Source organism: Podarcis gaigeae (assembly GCF_964106915.1).
Source record: "Podarcis gaigeae genome assembly, chromosome: 1".
NCBI lineage: Eukaryota > Metazoa > Chordata > Lepidosauria > Squamata > Lacertidae > Podarcis > Podarcis gaigeae.
Window position 1 is genome coordinate 131281341 of NC_139678.1, and position 26261 is coordinate 131307601.

At 43.3% G+C, this 26261-nt stretch overlaps 1 protein-coding gene and 1 long non-coding RNA gene across 12 annotated transcripts in view; both read right to left on the bottom strand.

The window, feature by feature from the left end:
- Positions 1 to 26261, bottom strand: part of PLEKHM3 (pleckstrin homology domain containing M3) — a 798157-nt gene that overhangs the window by 719102 nt on the left and 52794 nt on the right. For 4 of the 10 annotated variants that reach the window (XM_083707671.1, XM_083707672.1, XM_083707674.1 and 1 more), the window contains 2 exons: positions 21210 to 21273; positions 10051 to 10208 (listed from right to left, as the gene is read on the bottom strand). The exons of 2 other annotated variants lie outside the window; for them this stretch is intronic. In XM_083707671.1, the coding sequence (XP_083563797.1) occupies positions 10051 to 10208; positions 21210 to 21273 (222 nt within the window). Of the gene's footprint in view, positions 1 to 534; positions 8680 to 9382; positions 10209 to 21209; positions 21274 to 26261 lie in introns of all 10 variants that reach the window. 4 more of the 10 variants (XR_014557240.1, XR_014557242.1, XR_014557243.1 and 1 more) reach the window with 3 other exon arrangements.
- The window catches only part of LOC310833677, a 244055-nt gene that overhangs the window by 64583 nt on the left and 153211 nt on the right, over positions 1 to 26261 (bottom strand). The window lies entirely within an intron of this gene.

Genomic DNA, 26261 nt, shown 5'->3' on the forward strand with positions numbered 1-26261 from the left:
GGTGAAAGAATGTACCTTCTGTTTCTTTACATTTCCAACATTTGTTATCGGGCAAATGATATATTTTTGCAAGCTTGACTGGGGTCATGTACCACCTATACATCATTTTCATAATGTTCTCTCTTAGGGCATTACATGCCGTAAATTTAATCCCGGTGGTCCACAACTTCTCCCAGTCAGCAAACATAATGTTATATCCTATATCTTGTGCCCATTTTATCATAGCAGATTTTACCGTTTCTTCCTCAGTATTCCATTTCAACAGCAAATTATACATTCTTGATAATATCTTAGCATTGGGTTCTAAGAGTTCTGTTTCTAGTTTTGACTTTTCCACCTGGAAACCCACTTTTTTTATCCTGATTATAGGCCTCTCTTATTTGAAAATAATGTAGCCAGTCTTGCACCTTATCTTTAAGCTTCTCATAACTCTGCAATTTCAATTTGTCACCTTCCTGTTCCAAAATTTCCCAATATTTTGGCCATTTAGTCTCCATATTAAGTTTTTTCAAAGCTTTCGCTTCCATAGGTGACCCAACATGCATACAATTGTGGCCTTCATTAGGGACGAACTGAATCATTGCCGCATAAGCTTTTGCAGGAAAATTCATATTTCCTATGATAGCTGCTGCATGCAGAAACAGAAAAGTGCAAACAGAGAAACCTTCCTGGACAAAGACAGCCTGGTCACTGTGACCCATGCCCTGCTAAAATCCAGATCAAACCTTTGCACTCTGTTGTAGATGGGTCTGTCTTTCAACACCACAGTTCAGCTCAGTACATGGCTGAATTCCATTACCAAATTGAATCCCCTAATTTTAAAGCAGCTCCTCATTAACTTGCCCTCTTTAAGTCTGTGGTCATTAGAAGTCTTTCTCTGGATAACTCTGGCAACACAAGTTAGAAGGATGGCTACTGAGGAGAGTCACCTCTCTCTGGTGGGGTCCCAAGTAGCTCTTCCTAGGGCTACCTGCCTGGTGCCTCCTCTGCTGAGCTTTGGGTCCCAGATCAATTATCATCATTAGCAGAACTTGTTACTTGCTTGTTACACTAAAAGGTCTCTCCATGACTTAAATCCTATTTAAGGTCATAGACCAAAGTAAAAATGCATTATAATAAAAACACATTTACACAAAGCATGTGCAATTCATTAAAATTGCCAAAAGTAACCTCCAGTAACATCAGCATAAATTTTTGGCTGCACAACCAGCAGTAAATAACAGCAAACAAACATACAAGACCAAGACTTTACTATCTGGCCAGGCTTTTCATTAGTATTTTTACTAATAGGGTCTATACTAAGTTATCACCATCTTCTATGTTACACAATAATTTGGATTAAGCTTTTTGAAAATCTTTCTTAGAGGCTAAACACTTGTTACCTAGTACAGATTTTCAGGTACGGGTTGTGGGACAAAGTGTTAAGGGTGAGCTGATGGTAGAGAGAACAGTGACAGAGAGATTGGAGAGACCACGACTGCTTCCTTCCCACAATGTTAGCACTCAAACAGCAACTTTCCCAAGTAGTTTTCAGGTTCTCGTGTGACCCAGAAGTTTCCTAAGATCAGGAAGATGGAGGGAAACGTGAGGTTCCTAATAAAAAGCAGGTAGTGTTCTGGTCTATCCCCAAAGGTGAATTTTGTGGGCTGCAAGTTCCACAAGGCCAATTCAAACCTTTTTTTTTTTTTTTTTTTTTTTTGCTGGTTTGCCCAATTCTACTCCAGTAATATATGGCAATGGTGATAACTTAGGTTGAAAATTTGAGTCAAGTGCATTGTGAAAATCCATTGGATCTGTTGTGCTCTGTTTGCCAGGAGCTATTCTGACTGGGAAGTAACACTTCAATTGCTCAGACATCTTAATTGCTGAGACAATGAACAGAAGAAATCCAAATCAACAAATTGGCCAGAGGGTCCATGAATCCGCCTTGCAGTGAAAATGGTGCAACAGACAGCAGCAACTCCCACAAGCACCTAAATACCATAACTTTATTTTCAGGAGAAGGAGGTGGTTTTCAATGTTGTGGTTGTGTAGAAAAGCCAGGAACACCTCTGAACAGTTTCTGATGAAAAGTTCCACACATTTCCCCATTTCTACAGGATTTTAATGTGTGTTCCTGAATACCCATTGCCAACCAGCATTTCAAGAGTCCGATTTCTCTTTCCTATTAGGATTATTTCACACATTCCAAAAGTGGTTTGCCACCAAATGTACACTCATCAGTTAGCTGCAGTTAACCAAGGCTCTTATATGCATTTGCAGGTGAATATTTGAGACAGTCACACGTAACATTTAAAACATCGTTGATGTCAGGCTGAGCACCATGGGTTGGCATCACTGGGTATCTGCCCAGGTCCATGCCCCAGCAAGGGCCCACCATAAACCAGATTCTCCTGACACATGCAAATTGCTGCTGGACAACGGAAATGGCTCTACTTTCTGCTCTTCTTGCAAACATGGACAGCTCCTTCTTCCTTGCCACTTCTGCTTGCTCCTTCTTCAGACCCAGTGGCAGCAGGAAATGTTGTTGTTGTTGCTGTTGGTGGTGCTGCCTTTTACATTACTTACCTTCTCCCAATGGTAGAGAAGCCCGCCCCCCCTGCAGCCACTCATGCCATCTTATTGCGTAAAACAGAAGAGACTGCAGCTACTATCTTCCTCCCCACTGCCAGATTGGGCCCAAAGAGGAAGAGAATGGAGTGGAAGTTGTGGGCGATGGTGAGATGAATGAGGAGGAGCTGCCGGTACTGGGGTGGACCAGAGTGAGTCCTGGCTAGCCCTGCCAGCCCAGTTAGGACCACCTGAACATGTGGTAGAGGACCTGATACACAAATGGAATGCGTGAAGTCAACTGCAGTCTCCCCAAGGGACTGACAAGTGAAAACAAAATATGGCACTTAAGCACTCTGTTGATTTTGTGTTGCACAATTCACTATACGGCTTAAGGAGAGAAGGAATCACGAAGCTGAGACGAACCTGCAAAACTTAAAAGCTGAAATCTTTCCCAGCTGCAACCTACTCTAACTTCCATGGAAAATTACAAAGGTGTATCTCCTGGCTGTGGCTGCAAGACTGTTCAGCATTTCAATCAAGCGATCAAACACCTGCTTCTTATCTGGCCAAGGCCACAGCTCGATGCTGCGTCACCCACTTCTCTAACATCTGAGGGCAACGAGAAGCACCTGTGTTGGGAAAGAGGGTGTTCCTTTTATGGCACTTATTTACAAAACAGTCTCATTATTACTAAGCCTTTATTCTCCTTTTCTCAGATCCTTTTGAGCACAAATACAATGACATTGTGGAGAAGACATTTGTTGCTTTGAAGATGACAAAAAGATGAGACCTTAAAAACAAGCAACTGTGGACTCATTCATGTCTTCCGTTTTGCCTGCAGCAGTCCCAGAGGGGGAAAGTCCACTTTTCATGTTCGGCTTCCTATGGTCACAGCTGCTGTAGGAGTGCAATCGTATGGCTCACTGCCTAGATTATGCACATAGCGCCAGTGCCTGAAACACCTCTGAATCTCCGTGAAGGTTTTTGCATTTTAAATGATCAGGCGTATGCTCCTGTAGGGCATCCATTCTTAACATGGGAGATTTGGGGTGGGTGAAATGGTGGGTGGAGGTGCTGGAAACTGATAGCGGAGGCACATTATTTCTCCTTAAACTTGTGTCCCAGCCAGCCCCATCCTTAACCAACTTCCTCCCTTCTAGCATTCTTTCCTAGAAGCCACAAGATAATTTCAGCTCTGAAGTGCAGAAGATTATACTTGTTTGCATGCCCTGAAACATATAACACAAAAACACATTTCGTTTTTTCTTTTTCTTTTTTAAAGATGATTCATTAGTATGGTAGTCAGTGAGATGCTTGAGCAAGTTATTTCCTTTTCTGCATAGGCTGGAGTCATGATTGTACAGAAGGGTTGTTCTTGTGTTGCTGGTTTTTTTAAAAAAGTAATGCTGAAAAATTAGTTTTCCTATGACCCATTGCATGCAACAGCATGTGGGGCTTAACGCTTGTGCAGAGTTTATGGGCACATAGACAGTACACGTGTATATAGGCTCAAAAGTGGTAGGCAGCTCTGCACAGCGACCCTGCATGCTCACAGTTGTCCTTAGGTCCATGTGTCAAGGTTCGCTAAGATCCGACAAGTGATAGCCAGGGTCAGGAGCGAGAAAGTTCTCAGCCGGTGGGGGTCAAAGGCAAGTGGCATGATCTACAGTGGGCAAAAGTCAGTTCTCAGAATGGCTGCTAGCAGGCAGATGGGACACAGGTAGCCAGTGTCATCTAGAAAAGGAAATGGTGAAGTTCCAGAGGCAGAGGGTTCTGTGAAGGAAGGTGAAGAGTAGAATTCAGCCTGGCAGGTTCTTCTCAATGGGAGTCAGGTTGTTTAGGGTGGGCCGAAGAGGATATCCTGGGGTAAAGGCTTTACAAGGCCAAGTGGAACTGCACTGATTCCACCTGACTGGGTGATGCACCAGCCAGTGGGTCTTTTAATGCTTTCTAGGTCCATATGATAAAAGCTATGATTTCCCCAGTAGTGATGTATGGAAGTGAGAGCTGGCCCATAAAGAAGGCTGATCGCCGAAGAATTGATGCTTTTGAATTATGGTGCTGGAGGAGACTCTTGAGAGTCCCATGGACTGCAAGAAGATCAAACCTATCCATTCTGAAGGAAATCAGCCCTGAGTGCTGACTGGACGGACAGATCCTGAAGCTGAGGCTCCAATACTTTGGCCACCTCATGAGAAGAGAAGACTCCCTGGAAAAGACCCTGATGTTGGGAAAGATGGAGGGCACAAGGAGAAGGGGACGACAGAGGACAAGATGGTTGGATAGTGTTCTCGAAGCTACCAGCATGAGTTTGACCAAAGTGCGGGAGGCAGTGGAAGACAGGAGTGCCTGGCCTGCTCTGGTCCAGGGGGTCACGAAGAGTCAGACACGACTAAAGAACAACAGAGGACACCTCTAGGTAAAGCAAGCGATTCCTTCAGCAGATGGGCTGCATTGGTGGTAGAGGAAGAAAGGAACTGGGTCTTGGTTGTCTGTGTGGAATACCAGTTTGAGACCCCTATCAATGAAGTTGATCTGAGAAACCAGATCAACAATGACCCAACGACAAAATGTTTCACAGCGCTGACAGGCAGAAGAACCTGGAATTTCACCATACTAAACATTTACCAGCATTTTACTTTGCAAGGAAGAACTCATTTTTTGAGTCCTTGCAGTAAAAGGTGAAGGAGATCTCAGTGACAAGAGCTTGTATCCGAAAGCTGCGAAAAATTCACAATACAGTATCTTCAAGTATGTGCAGTGCTATTCCACCGCCCCAGTGAGTAACTACCACCTGACACTCTGCCCCTTGAAAAGTAAAGCTTTCCTGAAAACACTGTTTCCAGCAGGCTTAAGTACATATCCATGTCTACTTAAAAACTAATTGCTGGAGCTGACAGGAAAAAATCAGAAGACCCAACTATTACAACATTTCCACTTGCACTTTACTATTCTTCTGTTTTTAGTTTTCATTCCAACACCCAGGAAATCCAAGGAAGGGGAATACTTTAACTAAGCAATGTAAAACCAAGCAAGGGGGGAAGAAAGAGAGAATTATTTGAGGATTCTACAACAGTGCTAAGACAGCAGACTTGGAAGTTGTGTATTGTCGGACAGGATGTAAGGAGCTTGCCAGGCACAGCCCACAAAACCCTGCTAATTAACTGAAATGATTGTGTTTGTTTTGGAACCATTTAGCCAACAAAGGAATGTGTCACACCGATTAGCAAGAAAAGGGTATGTAATATATGTGCATTCAAAGCCAGATGAGTGCATTATCCAGGTATTTGCACTGTTTGCTCAAGGATTGACAAAAAATGAATGCTGAGCAAACAGCCTCCATGCAAATGGAAATTCCAGCTCTTTAAAAGCGCGCGCGTGTGTGTGTGTGTGTGTGTGTGTCCTTCTGCCCTGAGATTTATCTGTCTCCGTAAGAGACAGGCCTTGAGAAATCACATCTGGAAATGGACCCACAGAAAAACTACTTCTCTACCAGAACTTGTTCTCTCCATCAGCCCCTGTGAGGACGCCATTATATCAGGATGGTCGTCATCCAGCGCTGACCCTCTGGCAGGTCTTGGCAAGGGCACCTGAGACTCATCGCTTTGCTTTCTTCTTTGTCAAGCGGAAAGGTCAAGGCAAAAAGGCAAAGGGAAAATATATGCAAAGCAAGGTGCAAACACACTTCAATTCCTAGTCATTCAAGAATGCCGTGAATGCAGGGGAACTCTTTCACACAGTACAAACAGCTTCTTATTAAGGCACTTTATTGTTGGGGTTTTTTTATACCACCCTAACAGAGGCTCAAGATTTATTAAAAGTCCAGCTTTGCACTCATTTAAAACACAAGAGGCATTCATTTTGTTTAGATTTAGTGGAGCTGAACACATGCAAGTGAAGGAGCAAAAACAAAGACATTAGGACAACAGTAAGTTCATCACAATGCACATGTGTTAGTATTTATTTTCATCTTCATTTAAGGGCAAAGCTTTAGAAAACTAATTCGTGGATCTATAAAACTGTAAATGTTACATATCCCTCTTAGACGGTTGTGGGAGGGGGTGTTAGTGAAACTTACTGAACATGCCAGATTAAATTACCCTGTCCTTCTTACTGAAAAACTCTAATTAAAACTCCTTAGCTAAAACAAAACCTACTGTTTTCCCACCCAGGAATAATGTTTGGTTGAAGGGACTCAACCTTCTCAATTCATTTTGGGCACCAACTCCATTTCAAAGGCTATGCATTGTTTTTTGCTGCAATGGACTAACAAGGCCACTCCTCTGAAAATCAACGCCAGGGCTTGTGTTTGCTGATACGAAGGTATAAACCTTTCAGGAGAACTACCAGCAAGGGGAATATCACTGTATGGTATTCTTTGCCTACTGAAAAGTGGAAATGCAGAATCAGGCGCCAGGGTCCAACTTGTTCATAACTCTGTCATCCTAGCAGGGGCTCAGGGTACAGAGGGCTATGCACATCCTAAGGCAAAGAATAATATAAGAACTAGGACAGAACACCTGAACCCCAGTTAAAAGGGGCAAACATTTAAGGCAACGATTACCTAAATAAGGGAATGCAACCCTACCAACAGAAATCTCAATATATTGAAATATTTGTGAGGTTTTTCTTTGGGGCGGAGGCAGGAGCACATGAGCCCCTGACTCATACCAAGCTGAAACACCCCCCCCCCCAAAAAAAATATAATGGACAAAGAGGGTTATACTTTAAAACATAGAATCTGCAATGACTGGGGCTACCAAGACCTGCCTTGGAATTAAAAGGCAGCCCACTTGATTTCTTTTAACAAACCTAAATTCAAAGCATTGCCTATGTGGCAATCTTACGAATGAATCCTATTTTCAAAAGAAATAGGCTATTACATCTGTTAATGGGCAACCTGCTGTCTATCAACACAGTGCCCCAACAAAAGAACATTATCCAATATGCAGACAGATAATGTTCAAACTCATTGCCAAAATAAAAATTAACTGACCAACCTAATTCACTTTTGTTACTGAACCACGACTTCACTGGTACAGCAATACTAAATATCATTTTGAAAATGATGTGGTTATATCAGTGCAATTAAATCTGTTTTTGTATTGAACATGTACACATATATATTACTGGCTGCCAGTGTAATAAGCACCAACAGAAGTCATTACACCCAAATATCACTGACCTGAGATGTACTGCAAATTCTCTCAGGGCATTTAAGATTTCAGAATTCTAAGGCATTTAACCTGTGATTTTAATGCCCAGCAAACACTCAGTAATCAAATCATTCTGCAGAGAAACTACATGCATTGCACTGAGAAACCTTCTTACAGCAAGTATTTTGCCACTTTCATTATCCTCACGAGCCCCTTGCAGATATCTTTGCCTTATATAGCCATGATCTTAGTTCTCCTTAATGCTTTTTCATTCACAACTTTCTGTCCCAGAAATTACTGTTTTGCAAGTCTTCTCTTTCCTTTCTTAATCAGTGTTTGCACAGTTGTGCTGCACACCTCATTTAATATACGTTCAGGGCTTGAACCTCATACTAAAAACAAGGTACTGAAACAAAACCAGGGAAAGATGGGGCAAATATTAGCAGTAAAAGAGGTGCCAGTCAAAAATCTCAGTGAAAGGTGGCCTTGGGCTGCACTGGCACGGAACTCTTCTCCCAGCTGGGAAGAAAAACAACTCTCAACAAATTATGCTAACAAAATAATCCTGGCCATCTCACAAACTGCCAACAATGCCCAAGGGAGGATCAACATCATGAATATACAAAACTTACGTTATTTATGACTCACTCCTGGACACTCCATTGAAAAACTCAACTGGGGTGGCATAGATGTTTTATCTGTGCCTGAATGACACAGGCATGATATGCAGTCAGATTAAGGGATAAGCATGCATGTATGAATCAGCCCCAACATGCAGCCTGGTCAGTTCCTTTATCTAACAATCCCCGAGTCAAATATGCAGCAAGGTGATGCGCTCAGTTGCCAATGCACAACTACTTATAGGCTGATGAAAGACAAGTGTCTCCTTTTCTCCTATCCTCAGGCTTCTCATACGTACAAGGGGCCATGAGAAGGAAAGAGACAGTCTGGATACTGACTTCCAGAAAAGCTAAATACAGTGGTGCCTCGCAAGACGAAATTAATTCGTTCCGCAAGTCTTTTCGTCTTGCGAGTTTTTCGTCTTGCGAAGCACGGTTTCCCATAGGAATGCATTAAAAATCATTTAATGTGTTCCTATGGAAACCGCCTTCAGACCAGGTCCGGGGACAGTCTGTCCCCCGACCTCTTCTGAAGGCCGGCAGGGGGCGAAAGTCTTTGCTCCCCCCCCCGCCTTCCCGGGAGAGCGGAGAAACGCAGCGCTGCGTTTCTCCACTCTCCCGGGAAGGCAGGCAGGGGGGGAGCAAAGACTTTTGCCCCCCGCCAGCCTTCAGAAGAGGTCCAGGTCCTCTTCTGAAGGCGGGCGGGGGGCAAAAGTCTTTGCTCCCCCCCGCCTGCCTTCAAAAGCCATCCGGGATAGCGGGAAGCGCTTCCCTGCTATCCCGGACTGCTTTTAAAATGCTGGCGGTGGGGAGCAAAGCCTTTCGGCCCCCGCCGGCCTTCCTGGACCTCTTCTGAAGGCCGGAGGGGGGGGGGGAGAAAGGCTTTGCTCCCCACCGCTAGCATTTAAAAGAGGTCCCCGGAGATTTCCCTATGGGCTTTCTTCTTGCGAAGCAAGCCCATAGGGAAATTCATTTTGCAAAGCGCCTCCAAAACGGAAAACCCTTTCGTCTAGCGGGTTTTTCGTCTTGCGAGGCGTTCGTCTTGCGGGGCACCACTGTATTCTTGAAACTTGTCGGCTCGGGATAGGCAGGTCCCATTAACGTTACCTTGCCTAGGGCCTCTAAAATATCAGACGTGCATTTACAATCTGAACTGCTTAGAAATAAATGTCTTAAGGAATTTTAATGGTCAGACTGTGAAAGTCCCTCTTGAGTTCACAAGTCCCTTTAAGGCCCCTTTGTGTGTTATGTACACTGTTGTGCTTGCCGTAGCTACATGTGGCTAGTCCTTTGCATTTACACACCGCAGGGAGCGGTGCTGAACTCCAGTTCCCTGGTGCATGTACATGTGGTGAAGAAGAAGAAGCAGCATGATGGTACATACCCCATGAATGTGCACACTTTCCACTTGTACTGGCTACAAATGAAAGTAGCAGCTGCGGTGGGTGATTTACTGGTGGTGATGGTGAGAGGGAGTTCAACTTACTGTAGTCCACATGAAAACCACTCCTTTGAAGCTGCTATTTGCACTGAGAGGAAATTCCTCCATTGGTATGAAGATGCATTTAATGTTGCGTCTCGTTTGGCCTTCATAAAAGGTTTCCACATAGAAAGGAGGTAAGCTGAACTCTTGCTCATGTTTGCATCAGCCCTCTCATCATTACTGCACCATGGTAAATGTACACACATGCAAAGCAACACATGAAATCACCATCCTTTACCTGCTTGTAGAAATGTCCTCAAAGGGGTACAGGATCTCGCCGTTGTTACAGATCTCGCAAATGAATCCCTTTTGGCTACAAAGGCTGCAGTTGTAGACATGGGAAGTGGCAAATTTGATTACCTTCCCAAGGAAAGGGGCCAGCTTCCCTTCAATAACCTGTAAAGCAGCAGAAAAGAGACTCCATCACCAAGAATCAGCAACAGAAATGACTGGACATTATTCGTGTGTCTCATTACCAAACTAAAACACAATTCAGAGTTGATTAAACAGTGAAGGGCTTGCTGCAAGATGGGGTGAATCATGCAATTCAGGCTGAAGAATGCCAAATAAAACCCACCTATGGCAACAAGGTAACAGAACATTAAAAGGTAATTTTACACCTGTTTGGAGATGTGTAAAGTTAGATTGTTTTATTCATTTACTTACAATGCTTGTCTGCTTTTATTTTACTAGTGTTTTTCTTCTATTGTTTTACTCAACTGATAACAATGGAAGAGAAGGGTGAGGGCCTGATTTCACACAGAACTATGGTGTGAGAAGATACTATCTCTCTCTCTCTCTCTCTCTCTCTCTCTCTCTCTCTCTCTCTCTCTCACACACACACACACACACATTATATATATATATATATATATATATATATATATATATATATATATATATAAAATTTAAGAGGCATGCAATGGCCCTAGTATGTGAAAATCCACATTTGAATGTTCGCTTAAATGTGCCGGTTCCCTCCACCACGTGACTCAGTACTAGCAGTCTTTTGCTTTCTGTTTACTCAAAATGTTGAGTACCCAATTACTAATGCCAAAACAACTGTTTTAGTAATGATTACTGGTAATTACTGGTACGTAATTATCACCGTGTCTGTATTTATTGTGTTCCATTTACCTCTGCCCTCACTATCTTCAATCTCCTCCCGAACCTTGTGTGTGTGTGTGTGTGTGTATTCTGCTACTCAGGGTAATATTGTGTACTGTAGTCCACAAAAACTTAACACTGTAATAAAACTGTTCGTCTTTAAGGTGCCGCAAGACTCAAATCTTAAAGCAAAACAAGTAAATGCAGATTCTGTAAGAATGCTCACCTCACTTATGCTAAATGTATTTCTTATTCTAAATGCATTTCTGAAGGCCTAAACTGCAGCACATACACTAAATGGAAAAATGTAGGCAGGAAAGGAAGTTCATGGGATGGCTTGGGTCGCTGCCACGGGATGGAAATGCTGAAAAGCCCTCGTTCTTGTAAGAACATCTGTGGCAGCAGGAAGCTGAAATGTTATTGCTAGCCATGCAGACTCGACATCTGTTTGTACTGCACGGAAAGGTGATGCTTTTATTGTGTCCTGCTATAGAATGATGGCCTCACTCTGGACCTTAAACAATTCACAAAGGTCACTACGGGAAGGTGTGGTTCAAGGCCAGGGCTCTGATACTGCTCTATTATAACAGACGGTCAAAGTCAGTACTATAAGCAACTTTTAAAAAATCTCTTCCTTAATTAATTTTGGTTATAAGAGTCAAAAGTCTAAACTGGTTAAAGGGAAATGATGTCCAACAAAAATGAGGAAACGCAAGGAGCAGCAGATACGTTAGTGATAGAGCATATACACTTGCAGATTAATGTAAACAAAGAAATGCAGGCCGGATCGGAGGAAACGCGAATGATGCACAAGGATAAGTAATATCCAGCATTAAATAATTCAGTCTCAGCCTTACCGTATAGCGAGTAGGCCGCAATAATAAGTTCTTAAAATAATAACACGCAAATTGATATACACAGAAGTGCACGATCTCCATGCTTTACTAAGAAACAAGTACTGGAGGTTTTGCAGGATCTGGATTAGTTTGGAAATGATGTTTGTCAGCAATGACAAGTGTGTGTCCATGATAAGGGTAGAAAAGGGGGAGGGGTAAGAGATATTAAGACAGCATCTTAAAAAGCAGTGACATCACCTTGCCGACAAAGGTCCGTATAGTTAAAGCTATGGTATTCCCAGTAGTGATGTATGGAAGTGAGAGCTGGACCATAAAGAAGGCTGATCAACAAAGAATTGATGCTTTTGAATTATGGTGCTGGAGGAGACTCTTGAGAGTCCCATGGACTGCAAGAAGATCAAACCTCTCCATTCTGAAGCAAATCAGCCCTGAGTGCTCACTGGAAGGACAGATCCTGAAGCTGAGGCTCCAATACTTTGGCCACCTCATGAGAAGAGAAGATTCCATGGGAAAGACCCTGATGTTGGGAAAGATGGAGGGCACAAGGAGAAGGCGATGACAGGGGACAAGATGGTTCGATACTGTTCTCGAAGCTACCAGCTTGAGTTTGACCAAACTGCGGGAGGCAGTGGAAGACAGGAGTGCCTAGCATGCTCTGGTCCATGGGGTCACGAAGAGTCAGACACAACTAAACGACTAAACAACAACAACAACAAGAAGAGATATTATTTATCTATTCATTTATGAATCACTTCCTGTGAGGCATCTTGAGGTACTTGGTGGGTAAGGCTGCATGCTACTGGGAGGCAATTTATGAAAATTCTGACCAGAGCAGAATTTTTTGCAGACAGCACTTGTACCCTTGCAGCCAATTGTCTCTAGTCAGAGGCTATCTGCTGGTACCTAAAAAGAAATGCAGTGCCATCCAGTTGCAAACCACTGAGTCGAGAAAGACTGCGCCCTGACTTATAGTTGCAGATGTGGACAGGATAACGCACTGCAAAGCTGGAATATGCTTTGAACATTCAAAACAGTCATGCTGATGTGGTTCAGCTGCATTTATGTGTTTAACAGGTGTTTTCTAGAATTCAGGAAGACAGGATTCGGAGCAGGCACCCCCAACCTTCGGCCCTCCAGATGTTTTGGACTACAATTCCCATCATCCCTCCTGTTAGCTAGGGATCATGGGAGTTGTGGGCCAAAACATCTGGAGGGCTGCAGGTTGGGGGTGCCTGATTTGGAGGCTTTTTGACTTTGTGATTTTTTGTTTTGAGAGTCTGAAAGATGGGTGTGACCTTCTTCGATTTGTAAGGCAGACTAGGTAGTCAGACTATATCTAGCAACAGAGGGCTTTGAGGGTTTTTTGGTTTGTTTTTAAAGCAAGTCTGTTGATGATGAGAGTTGTACGGTTGATCATTTTACCTATGTGTGTTATTACTTTCTGGAAGTTTTGCATAGCAGGGAGTGATAGAAATATATAAAACAAAAAACCTGAAATACAACTGCATTAGCAGAGCTTTGAGTTAATGATTGTACGCTGTAGCGGGGCTTCCTTGTGCCCAAGCATCCTTAGGATTGCACTGCTAAATAGTTTTATTATTATGAATATATATAATAACCTGCAATACAGTCTTGAATGTATGTTTTATATTATCTTGCAATGTAATGTATGTTTTACATTGTAAGAATGCGTTAGTAATGTTTAACAAAGGTGTTTTGCACAATTCTGTACCCTTTTCAGTACAGTATGGGATTTCCTTGCCTACCAAGTCACCATGGTGTGCTATGGTTTGCTGTTCCATTTATTTAATGCCTGCAGAGAAGAGGGAACGCTTAACAGCCAAAGTTGCTGTTTACAAAAATAACGCACTGGGGAAATGAGTACAAATAGCTTCTATAGAAAAGGCCTTAAGGAAGTCTCATTGAAAGCTGTACTATACAAAGAATGTTATCTCCGTATCTTCACAATGTATTAGGCATACGCCTAACATAGTCAAAGTACAACTAGAGAGCTAAATCAATACATGGTGAGAACTTCGCAGGGGAGGGGTAGGGAAACATTGACTCAGCAAGCAAATATTGTGCCTATATTTTCTGAATGTGGTGGCAACGCTGTCCATTGTTACTGTTCTATGCCAATGAGGCTTCCCACCCACTCCCCCAAATAACTGGGCAGAAATGCACCCCAAACTAACTTACTAAGTCACTGGCTTTGTTCATCATGACCGGCCTCAACAATATGTTCAGAGTATGCTAAATGCTTACCATTGTTAAACACGGCCAACTAAAGTTTTATAGCAGGGAAGTGTCCCCATGTTGTGGCAGCTCCACATGGGACCATGTTGTGTGAAAGGAACTCAGCAGCATGGGGAAGTCTCCAGGCCAGCACCAGCAGGCCACCAGGAATGTGTGCAGTTCTGAAGAGCAGTACTCTCTGTGGAGGGAAGGAGTCTCATTCCCTCTTTCTCTCTCTCATGGGACAATCCATGTGGAGAGCAGCTTTCATATCTTAGGTGGAGTCAACACCACAGAGAAGCACTTTCTGTGAACTTTACACATTGATTCCATCGTGTTTGAACTGGCCTGCATTTGACAACTCTTCTCTGAGTTAGGGGGAGGCAAAGTCAAGAGATATGGCGGTAGCTCAAAACTACCCAAGGAATGTCATGGCAGAGCTGACAGTTTAATCCACACCACCCTGTCAACTGAACTAATGTTTTGAGTGCTAGGCTGCCTGTCCCTCAAGATATCACCTGAAGGGCCTTGCCTGTCTCCTTCCATCTGGGCAGAGAGGGCTCCATTTTTGTTTTTTAAATTGCTTTTTTATCTTTGTCATTTTAAATTGTAATTGATATTAAAGCTGTATTCTTGGTTTTAGATTTTATGATTTATGTGGAAATAGTTTTCCATTTGGTTGTGTACTTTTTGATGTGTTTCATTTATTGCTTATGACTTTTGTTACATTGGTAATTATGTAAATCTTGTCATGTTGTAAGCCGACTTGAACATTGCTTTAACTATGGAAAGGCGGCATACAAATAAAATGGTTATGATGATGTTTAAAATTATGGAACCTTAAAAAGAAAATGCCCCCAAAAGGTCTGTTCAAGGCCTGCCATTTAATGAGAAATGCACAAGCAAAAAAGAAAAAGAAGAAGAAGAGTAGAAGAATATTAGTAGGTAAAATATAAAGTTTCACAATGTTTGATCATTTTACTGAGCCTGATTTGCTAGCTCACCGATACTTCAAGGCAGCTAACCTTGAGCTGGGCATCTCCAGGAAAAGGCAAGTGGAGCTCAACAAAGAGAGGTTAAGCCTCCATTTACCCTCTTTAATTTTAATGAGGGAGCATTGTGTTTTGTGAGGTTGCAGGTTAGGGTTAATAATTGAAGCTAAAGAGGCGACAGAGCCTACATACCAAGGTGCTGTTGCCACTGGGAAGACAGTGCAGAGTCTGCAAATATCTTGTGACCCCACCCTTGTAAATCAGCATGTTAATCATTATCATCATATTGACGATAAGATTCTTTGTAAGTCAATACAGAGGCTGTAATTTCAACCGTCCGTTCACAATCTGAATTATTTCCGTTAAGTTAGCTTTTATTAAGAAAGGGCTCTCCTGGAAATACTGGTTGGCTTGTAAACTTCTTTTGACATTCTGGGGCTTTCAGATTTGAAAACATGTGTGATTTGCTTCCTAAGTAATGCACCAAGTTAGGAACCCACAGCACTGGCGTTTTGCTAAGTCTAGGAAAAAGGAGAAGCATGGATTATGGTAGCAGACCACACTTTTTCCAGACTGGAACTGGAAATAGCGGTTGTAGGTGACAGAATAGTGTGGTGTTTATAGAATTTAGCAAAAGAGGAAACAGAAGGACTGGACAGTGTGCAATGCACAGCCGAAGACCATAGAGAACTCTCCTCCATCTGCGGGCAGTGTCAAGAGTGAAAACATTGAGACACAAAGATTTAGTTTTAAAAACACCACCAATGTTTCAAGCTATTTCTTCATCCACCACTTTTACAGCATGGTGGTGTAATTTTCTAGATCCATTTCAATTGGGGTTTAGGCCTGGTTTTGGCACAGAAACTGCTTGGGTCGCTTTGTATGACCTGTATAGGGAGAGAAACAGAGGGTATGTTGTCCCTGTTCTCCTTGACCTCTCAGCGGTTTTGGATAACCACAGTATCCTTCTGCAACACGTCATATAACTGCAACGCGCTATATGTAGATTGGCTTTGAAGACAGTTAGGAAACTTCTGCTAGTGCAGAATTGGCTGGCACGGTTGCTCCCTAAGGCGAGATGGCCTGAGCATATTACACTGATGCTGGCCTGACTGCACTGGCGACCCATTAGTCTCCAGGCCCAATTCTGTGCTGGTTTTGACTTATAAAGCCTTAAATGGCTCAGGACCGCAATACCTCAGGACCACCTCTCTTCATATGAACCTACCTGGACCCCGAGATCATCCTTTGAGGCTCTTCTTTGTGTGCCTCCTCCACGGGAGGTCTGGAGGGTGACAACACCTGTTTCTCTTCACTTGTAGGGTGCTCTCCCCAGGGAGGTACGGCTGGTGCCTTCATTATACCTCTTCTAGGTGCCAGGCAAAAACGTTCCTTCTTGATCGACATCCTATGCCCTTTTAATTGTGTTGTGGGAGGGGGGATTATTAGTTTGTTGTTGGTCTTATTTTTACTATGTATTCTGTGATGTTCATGTTGTGATTTTACTTTGTAAACTGCCTGGGGTTCTGTAGATGAAGGGCAGCATGCAAATTCAATTAACAATGATGAAGATAGATGATAGATAGATACCGTATTTTTCGCTCTATAGGACACACTTTTTCCCCTTCAAAAATGAAGGGGAAATGTGTGTGCGTCCTATGGAGTGAAGACGCCATAGCCCCGCGACCCTCTCCCGGCTGGAGAGGTGACGCGCGGCTATGGCAGGAGCCTCTATAGCCGCGTGTCACCTCTCCAGCCGAGAGAGCACGCGCGAGGCTAAAGAAGCCCCCCGCGACCCTCTCCTGGCTGGAGAGGTGACACGTGGCTATGGCAGGAGCCTCTATAGCCGCGTGTCACCTCTCCAGCCGAGAGAGCACGCGCGAGGCTAAAGAAGCCCCCCGCGACCCTCTCCTGGCTGGAGAGGTGACACGTGGCTATGGCAGGAGCCTCTTTAGCCGCGCGTCACCTCTCCAGCCGGGAGAGCCGCGTGGGGCTAAAGAAGCCCCGCTTACTCTCTCCCAGCTGGAGAAGTGACGCGTGACTATGGCAGCAGCCTCTCCGCTGCTCCCTGACCTGCTCTTTGGGGCTGGTGGTGGGCTTCCCCCCGCCAGCCCCAAAGAGCAGGTCGAAAGGAACCTGAAGCCTGGAGAGCGAGAGGGGTCGGTGCACACCGACCCCTCTCGCTCTCCAGGCTTCCAAGGTAGCCGCCTGAACGCACCTTAAATGGCACCTTGGTTTAGAGCGGGAAAACAAGAGGGGGAAAATTCTCCCCCTCTCTGCGCAGCAGCTCCTGCCGCTTCGCTGAAGGGGTGCTGGGCAGAGAGGGGGAGATTTTTTTTCCTTGTTCTCCCCCCTCTAAAACAAGGTGTGTCCTATTGTCTGGTGTGTCCTATGGTGTGAAAAATACGGTAGATAGACAGACAGACAGATAAAATGTTGGGCCTGGATATGGGAAGTTCACCTTCGGTTTTCCACCTGAACCACAACACTGGTTGGAGCAAGTGACTATATAGCACCCTCACTTACTGCACAAAAGAAGTGTTGCAAGAATTAAACGAGATAAGGAATGTATGGCACCTAGCTCACTCCTATGGGCTAAACCAACCGTTGCTTAAAATATTACGCAAACTGCCAGGCCTCTCACAATTGTGCATTAGAGCAAAGACCTGATTACGCAAGATTGCTTTTCTGGGCTTGTTGCCTTCTCACAATATTTAGTTTGCGGTCTTAAAAGGATTAAAGCGACACCAAATGCCAATTAAGGACTGGCCCACCTCGTGGCAGCGCTTTCCTCCTATCTGGCTGGAGGGAGCCGCACCCTTAGCAGAGGCCTTGGATGAAAAGAAAGCGGGGTTCAGTAGCACCCGGGCTCGCTTCCTTGACTGCTGCCTACTGCTCGTTTCCACTCTGCAAGGTGGTGCTGCTAGGCCAGAGGGAAGACATCTGGAGCCTGTAGAGCAGAGGTAGCCAATGCAGCACCCTGCAGAAGCTGCTGAACTACAGTTCCCAACATCCCTAGCCATTGGCTAGGCTGGTCAGGGCTGATGGGAGTTAAGAATCCAATATCATCTGGAAGTCATAATGTTAGCTACTTCTGCTGCAGAGGCAGCAGCTGTGCCCACATCGTATTGTAGGCCTACGTAGGAAAATAAAGAAGCATTTAGTGGGATTGTGTAGCTGGACCAGCTGTTGTGCTCAGCACATGATAAGAGAAATTGTTTTATTTCATTTATTTATTTTTATTAAATCCTATGTGTGACTAACCACCGTTTCTTTGGTTAAAGATCAGACCCGCTGAGCCATTCTTATTTGCACCCACGGTGCTTTCCAAATCATGAAAAGAATAAATGGCAGAAGGTAAACGGCGTTCCGTGTGCTGCGCTGGCTCGCCAGATGCAGCTTCGTCACGCTGGCCACGTGACCCGGAAGTGTCTGCGGACAGCGCTGGCTCCTGGCCTATAGAGTGAGATGAGCGCACAACCCTAGAGTCTGTCAAGACTGGCCCATACGGGCAGGGGTACCTTTACCTTTACCTTTATAGTAGTTTGACAACTTTACCAGAATTATGTTCCTCCTGCTTCACACCTTCCCTTTTGTGCTACACTATTCTGTTCATGGAGCACAGGAGCATTAAAGGCTATTATGGAGTGGATTTGTCTTCGATTGTCTTATAATTACACTGCAACAACCACCACCTGGGGCAAAACACCTGTCCATTCAGAAGCTTTTAAAGCCACCTTGCATATCGCATTCACACAATTCCACTCGTACAAGGAAAAGCTAGTTTTCTTGGTGTTAAAACGGGACCAATGTGTGGCGTACAGCTAATACAACGTTTGTTCAACAAGGTTCACCATGTGCAAATGCATGGAAAGCAGTGTTACTATTACCTGGGAGTAAGCCCAATTCAACTCAATGTGACTTACTCCTAAGTAAACACAGTTTATCATTTATTAGCAGGACAAGCCTACTCAGAAGCTGGTCGCACTGAGTTCAATGGGGCTTTCTTCAAGGTAAGCGGGTTTAGGACTGCAACCTAAATTTATGTGCATTATGGAGCGCTAGCATCAGGCATCAGGCCTGTTGGCAGACCAACTCTGAGTTATACAGGTGTCTGCAAACATGACATAAAGGCTGGCAACGTTAACCCTGCCACGGGAGAATCCCTTGCAGATGACCGCAGTGCCTAGATACACTTCTTTTCTAATAGAATCCATTCAAACTGATTTTCTTCCAGGGATATGGTTTCAAGGAACATGAGGCATTTTGCTCAAGGTAAGCAGGTCTGATCCCCGTGACGGGGTGAGCTCCCGTTGCTCGGTCCCTGCTCCTGCCAACCTAGCAGTTTGAGAGCACGTCAAAGTGCAAGTAGATAAATAGGTACCGCTCCGATGGGAAGGTAAATGGCGTTTCCGTGCGCTGCTCTGGTTCGCTAGAAGCGGCTTAGTCATGCTGGCCACATGACCCGGAAGCTGTACGCTCCCTCGGCCAATAAAGCGAGATGAGCGCCACAACCCCAGAGTCGTCTGCGACTGGAAGTGAGACTTCCTGGGAACCACATGTTCACTGATTTGGGTCCCATGGATGTTAGACAAATCAAGAATGTCACACTTCCTGAATATGGATCTGGCTAAGGCATCACTAAGAGCACCTAAAGGGCATAGCTGTCAATGTTTCCCTTATTTAAGGGAAATTCCCTTATTCCGAATAGGATTCCTCGCAAGAAAAGGGAAAAGTTGACAGCTATGCTAAAGGGTCCTGATCTTCTTCCAACCTTATCATTTCACCATTTTGACTGAAATGGCATGGCCTGTTTTCTCGCTTAAGAAGAAAGGAAATTGTGGAGGGGGAAGGAGAGAGTGAGAGAGAGACTTTCTGGGCTGATAATAAGGATCCAGCCAGATTAAAAGCAGAATCCAATTTAACGCACCCGAGCCACAACTGTAATTGAATTACATGATGAAAGGTTTGGGTGCAGAAAGGGAAGGAAATAATGTAAATGTATATCAGGACAAAGAAATCTGTCAGAGTAGCAGCTAAATAAATGCGTGCAGTATGACTCTTGCAAGCCTCCGCCCCCTTAATGACAACTCCCCATCCCTCCCAAGGAAAGTTTGATAAGCTACTGATCGCTTCTTGAAAGTCCACTATCAATATTTGGCGCTAAGCAGCTTGCAAGGCATTGGAGATTACAAAACTGGCAACTGGGGAGACTGACACCCCAAGTTTAGGCCACTTGCTCTTCTGCAGTTTGATTATCTGAAGAACGAGGCACTTACAAAAAGCTTCACGGAGACCTCTGCTCTCTGGCTCTTCCCTTGAACCGGTTTGCTTGTTCCTATCTCACAACTCCACCAGCAGACAAGTCACTTCCGCGATACAGGCGCTCAACAGCATTCAATGATTATTCAGCATTTTATGTAATGCTTTTGGAACATTCAAAATCAGTTCACACACATGGTCTCAGAAATCTTTACAACAGCAATGTAAGCTAGACTAGTATTTTAAATCTCTAATTTACAGGTGATGTTCTGAGCCTGACAGAATCATGGCCCATTTAAGGTCATTTATGGAATTCATAGATTAAGTCAGATTTAAACTGGGGTCTTCTTGGCTCACAGATAACCCCTTAACCACTTATATCGGCTCTCATTCATGAGCTTCTAACAAAATGTACGAGCTCCTTTGCCCTGTATCTTTACATCCATGTAGGCTTTGTTAAGGACATAAAAGGTATCAGCTCATCTGCGATTAACTGCATTAATGGCAATAAATCATCATCACTGATATACTGGTTACAGATAAGAAGAGAAGAGTTTGGATTTGATATCCCGCTTTATCACTACCCTAAGGAGTCTCAAAGCGGCTAACAATCTCCTTTCCCTTCTTCCCCCACAACAAACACTCTGTGAGGTGAGGCTGAGAGACTTCAATGTGTCTCTGGCCCAAGTGTGACTGGCCCAAGGTCCCCCAGCAGCTGCATGTGGAGGAGCGGGGAAGCGAACCCAGTTCACCAGATTACGAGTCCACCGCTCTTAACCACTACACCATACTGGCTCTTAAGCAATCTATGTTTAAGGCATTTCTCTGAGTTACCATTTAGGAAGGCTTCTTGGTCTAGAAAGGTTCACCAAGACATAGCTTGACAAAATCTGTATTCACAGTATGTATAAGGCCCAGCTTCTGGACAAACTAAATTCAATTACCTGCTGTAGATCTGCCAAGGAGTACAGGTGGATCTGCTGAAGAAGATACTCTCTAGGGAAAATTCTTGGAGAAAAACAAGAATAAAAAGTGAGTATTTGTATAATTTTCAGAGTACAAAATCTCATACAGAAACTTCTTGTAAGACGATATTAAAATACTTCAACCTCCACGAGAAAAACACACCTTTCCACCATCATCCCAATTTTTTAAAACAGCATTTAGAGAATCTGCATTACTTTCACTGACCATAGCATTTCCCTCAGGCCTACCATTTCCTTCTCACAAAGGAAGGTCTTCTTTAAAACTGGCTAGCACACGGCATGATCACAGGCCACAGGATGAAGACTGAAGAGGAAAAACATGCCTCTACAGGTGGTTCTTCCTAGAACCCTGTCATTTCCATTTTATCCCAAAGTTTGGAGAAAGACTGGCACAAAATCTGAACCATCCTGGAGACTGATTGTTGTTTTTTTTAGTGCTGAATATTAAAGATTTTTACCCATTCACAAATTCCACACAGCTTTAAACTAAAAACCAAATGACCTCATTTTAAATTGAGAAGTAACAGTGGCATCTTAACAGATCTGTAGTTTTGTATATGCCCACATACAGGGCTTTCTTTCCCAGCCGGAACTCAGTTCCAGCACCTCTCAGGTGGGCACCATTGCCATCATAAGAGAATGCGGGGGGGGGGGGCATTCATAGTGAGTTTGGGCACCTCTTTTTCTAGAAAAATAGCACTGTGCCACATGTCTGTTGGTTTTGCCTCCTTTTTCTCTGAACAGTTTCTTGACAACACATGGTTCTCTAACAACATGGTTCTCTAATAACATTAAAATGACAAATATTAAATTTTGTTAGGGACATATGATTCACTTTATGATTGTAAACTGCAATAATAATAATAATAATAATAATAATAATAATAATAATAATAATAATAATATATTAATTATACCCCGCCCATCTGGCTGGGTTTCCCCAGCCACTCAGACATAGAAGTTCAACCTAGGTTTTTACCACTGCAAAAATAAGTACAATGTACTTCTTGATGAAGAAAAACATTCCAGACCGGTATTCAAAAGTAGTTATGTCTAAATCTATCAATCATATCCAGGAAAGGAGAGTTGGAAATATCGTTCAAATATAACCAACACACACACACACACACACACACACACACGGATGTTTGGGGCAAATATGCTATGAAAGCAGCTTCTCAAAGTGACATTGGCAGAGACGTCAAAAGATATCCCACCTTTTTGGTTCCATAAGAAAGCACTCTATCAAGGGTGAAACACAACAAACACATATTGGAAGCAACAAAGCACATGACCAGTAAGTGAGAAACTGTAAGAAAAGCGCACTTATTCCCATTGCCATGGAAACTGGGAGAGGGAAGAAGCCTTAAAAATAAGGTCTGCCCAATTTTGTTGATTTTTTATTTTAAACAAAACTCCTATTACTGCAGAAACAGGTCTTGTTCATTTGCAATGGAAGGAAGCAGCAGAATAGCCAAAGCCTACTTCTGATGACAGCACTCCAAGTGCATTAAGAAGCTCTCCTCATCGAAATCAAAGAGAGCATAAGGCACTCAGTGGCACTAAGATCATGTGCCTAATGGATGGAACCAGTTGCATCCAGGGTCTGAGTGCTTTAAAGGCAACCTTATGAACATCTGCACAGTCAGATGGAGGTCAATTCAGCCAGGACATCTAGTTCAGCGCAATATTTTCTTTGAAGAAGCACCAACAAACATTGTCATTTATTCACATTGAGAAATCAGTTTAGATCTTGGGGGGGGGGGAACTGCATTGCAAAATAGTTTGGTTTAGAAGAAGAACTAGCACGCTTAAACAAATGTTCCTCCTTTACTGCAACTTTGGCACAGATTTTTTTAAACGCTTTGAGAAATATAAAAGAAGACTGAAACAAAAATCTCCGCAGCAGGGAGCCAGCAGGGAGGAGCCAAAGGTTCCTTTGGGAGGAAAGGCAGGATATAAATTCAATAAATACATAACAATACAGTGGTACCTCGCAAGACGAATGCCTCGTAAGACGAAAAACTCGCAAGACGAAAGAGTTTTTCGTTTTTTGAGTTGCTTCGCAAGACGAATTTCCCTATGGGCTTGCTTCCCAAGACGAAAACGTCTTGCAAGTTTGATTTTCAATGCATTCCTATGGGAATCCGTGCTTCGCAAGACGAAAAAACTCGCAGAACGAATTAATTTCGTCTTGCGAGGTACCACTGTAATAAAAAGGTGCAGATGGGCACGACAATCCTTTACTCAGACATAAGCCCCACTGAGTTCAATATGACTTACTCACAGTGTGTATATAACTGCAGCCTAAAGGTGAAACGTCAGTGGGATGCAATATTCTCAGCAACAACAATGGAAGGCAACACCAATACGTTAAGAACAACAATAAAAATGGTGCAAGCCAAAGCTGTTTCAATCATTCCAAGACTTCAGGGTTAAGGACGTTTGCTTGTTTACTTAGGGCAGGTGTGGAGAACCTGAAGACCACATTACAGCTGTTGGAAAGGGGTGTGTGCCCAAACCTACAACCACACAACCTTTAAACACACAGAGAGCTCTTCCCTTCTCAGAAGGAGGTTTGGTGATGGGGATATGTACTCTGAATTCCAGACACATCCTATCGCAATCTGTCCGCTGGTGTGGACAGAAAATAGTTCAATCAAACAAAAAGAAATACCGTATTTTTTGCTCTATAAGACTCACTTTTTCCCTCCTAAAAAGTAAGGGGAAATGTGTGTGCGTCTTATAGAGCGAATGCAAGCTGCACAGTTATCCCAGAAGCCAGAACAGCAAGAGGGATTGCTGCTTTCACTGCGTAGCGATCCCTCTTGCTGTTCTGGCTTCTGGGATTCAGAATATATTTTTTTCTTGTTTTCCTCCTCCAAAAACTAGGTGCGTCTTGTGGTCTGGTGCATCTTATAGAGTGAAAAATATGGGAAATAAAAGCTTCATGGTTGCATGGAATGGGCACTGTAGTTTTGCAAGCCACCAAAAAGGGAAAAGAAGGCGGCTTCCGTCTGGAAGCAACCTGAACCTTACTTTTAAGATGGAATGGTGGGAATTCCTTTAAAAAAAAAAAAAAAGGGAGGGGAGGAAGAAAAGGTGAAGCCTTTTCTGGGTGAACAAATTAAGAAGTGACAGAAATAGAAATGTAGGCTTTTGCCTGTTGGTTCAGGGAGGGATTGGAGACATTACATCTAAGTAAGGAACTCGGGCACCGTGGGCAGTTTCTCATGAGCTTCCATTTCTTTTTCACTGGCAATTAGTTTGAAGCATAACAATTGTGCAAGATCGAACCAGACATTTCATCCATCCTTGGCTCTCAGCCTTATCAGGGATGTATCTGCACAAACAAAAGGTTATCTGTGACTTTTTGACTGTAAACAGAACCCAAGATAAGGCTTTGTTTTCTGTATTTAGGGCGAAGTTGCAGGGTTTGTAGCTATGTCCCTTTGGTAAGAATAAACACTGTCCGAAGGCATTTAAGAGATGATTTGTCATCAGCTCAGGGTAATTTTTCTGCACTGAATTAAGCACTCTGACAGCTAGGCTAAAACAACGGCAAACAGACCTGCCTAAGACCTATGCAAAAAGCCAAAGTACAAAAGTGATAAGCGCAGAGTAAATTCTGAAGTTCACAGTCTGCAGCTCAATGAAATCGAGGCAGGTGGGTATAAATCAAGGAACTGTTCTTATGAGGATATATAAGAAAAGGATTCAAATACCTTGGTTCTCAAATATTATCTGTTCCAGAAGTCCGTTCGACTCCTGAAACTGTTTGAAAACTAAGGCGTGGCTTTCGATTGGCTGCAGGAGCTTCTCGCACTCAAGTGGAAGCCGTGTCGGACATTTGGCTTCCAAAAAATGTTCGAAAACTGGAACACTTACTTCTAGGTTTTCGGTGTACGGGAGCCAAAGTGTATGAGTACCAAGGCGTTCGAGAACCAAGGTACGACTGTACTACTGTATGCAAAAAACAGTTTGATCAAGTGCCATTCTCTTTCAGAACAAATAGTGCTGCTCTTGATCTACCCACTTTTAGAAGTTTATGTCTAGAGTAAATTTAAGCCCAGATCCTTTAAAAAATCTGTCTGACTGTTCAGTCCTATAGGCTCGATTGTCCTGCAGCAGTGCAAACTGATTTTGTTTCTGTGCTGGACAACTAAAACAGAGCTGCCCAGCTGCTTCCCTCGCCCTCTTGCCAGACAAACAGCTTTAGAGTGAAAAAGAAGCACTAGGCTGTGCCGGTGAATTGCATCCTAAGATGACCAAAAGGCTCTTAAGATGTGGCTGCTGGAAGCCCATTCCCCACCTCTTCTGTGTAGCTTACTTGTTCTTGCTTTTAAAAAAAGATTATTGTATTAAACATTTTGGCAAAAAAAGCAAAAAATCTAAAGAAGAGGTCCGCACAAAAATGAAATGTCAATGTCAACAAAGTGAATCCAGAAAGCAAAGTGGTTATAACACAGAACTGCTTAATCATCATCACCATCATATTTATATGCCACCCATCTGAATGGCTTGCCCAGCCACTCTGGACAGCTTCCAAAAAAATATAAAAACACAATAAAACAACATAAAAAAAACTTCCCTACGTCCGGCTGCCTTCAGTTGTCTCCTAAAAGTCATACACTTGTTTATCTGTTTGATATCTGGTCGGAAGGCGCACACCACTGCCAAGAAGGAACCTGGAACCCCACTTTTTGCAGTGATGAAATTGCCAGAAGGCCCTCAGAGCAATAAGTTAAGTGAAGGTGAAGTAGAAACCTATGCAGACTTGGCTAATAAGATTTATACTGAGCTAGTTTATTTTGTTCTGAGTTGGCTCCATCATTTATTTATTTTTAATACTGCAGTATTGTTTTACATTTTGAATATTTGCAATTCAGAATATAATTGGTTGTTCAGAAACATCTTTTAGTGATTTATCATTTGCCCGATAATAAATGTTGGAAATGTAAAGAGACTGAAGGTACATTCTTTCACCTTTGGTGGACGTGCCCAAGGATT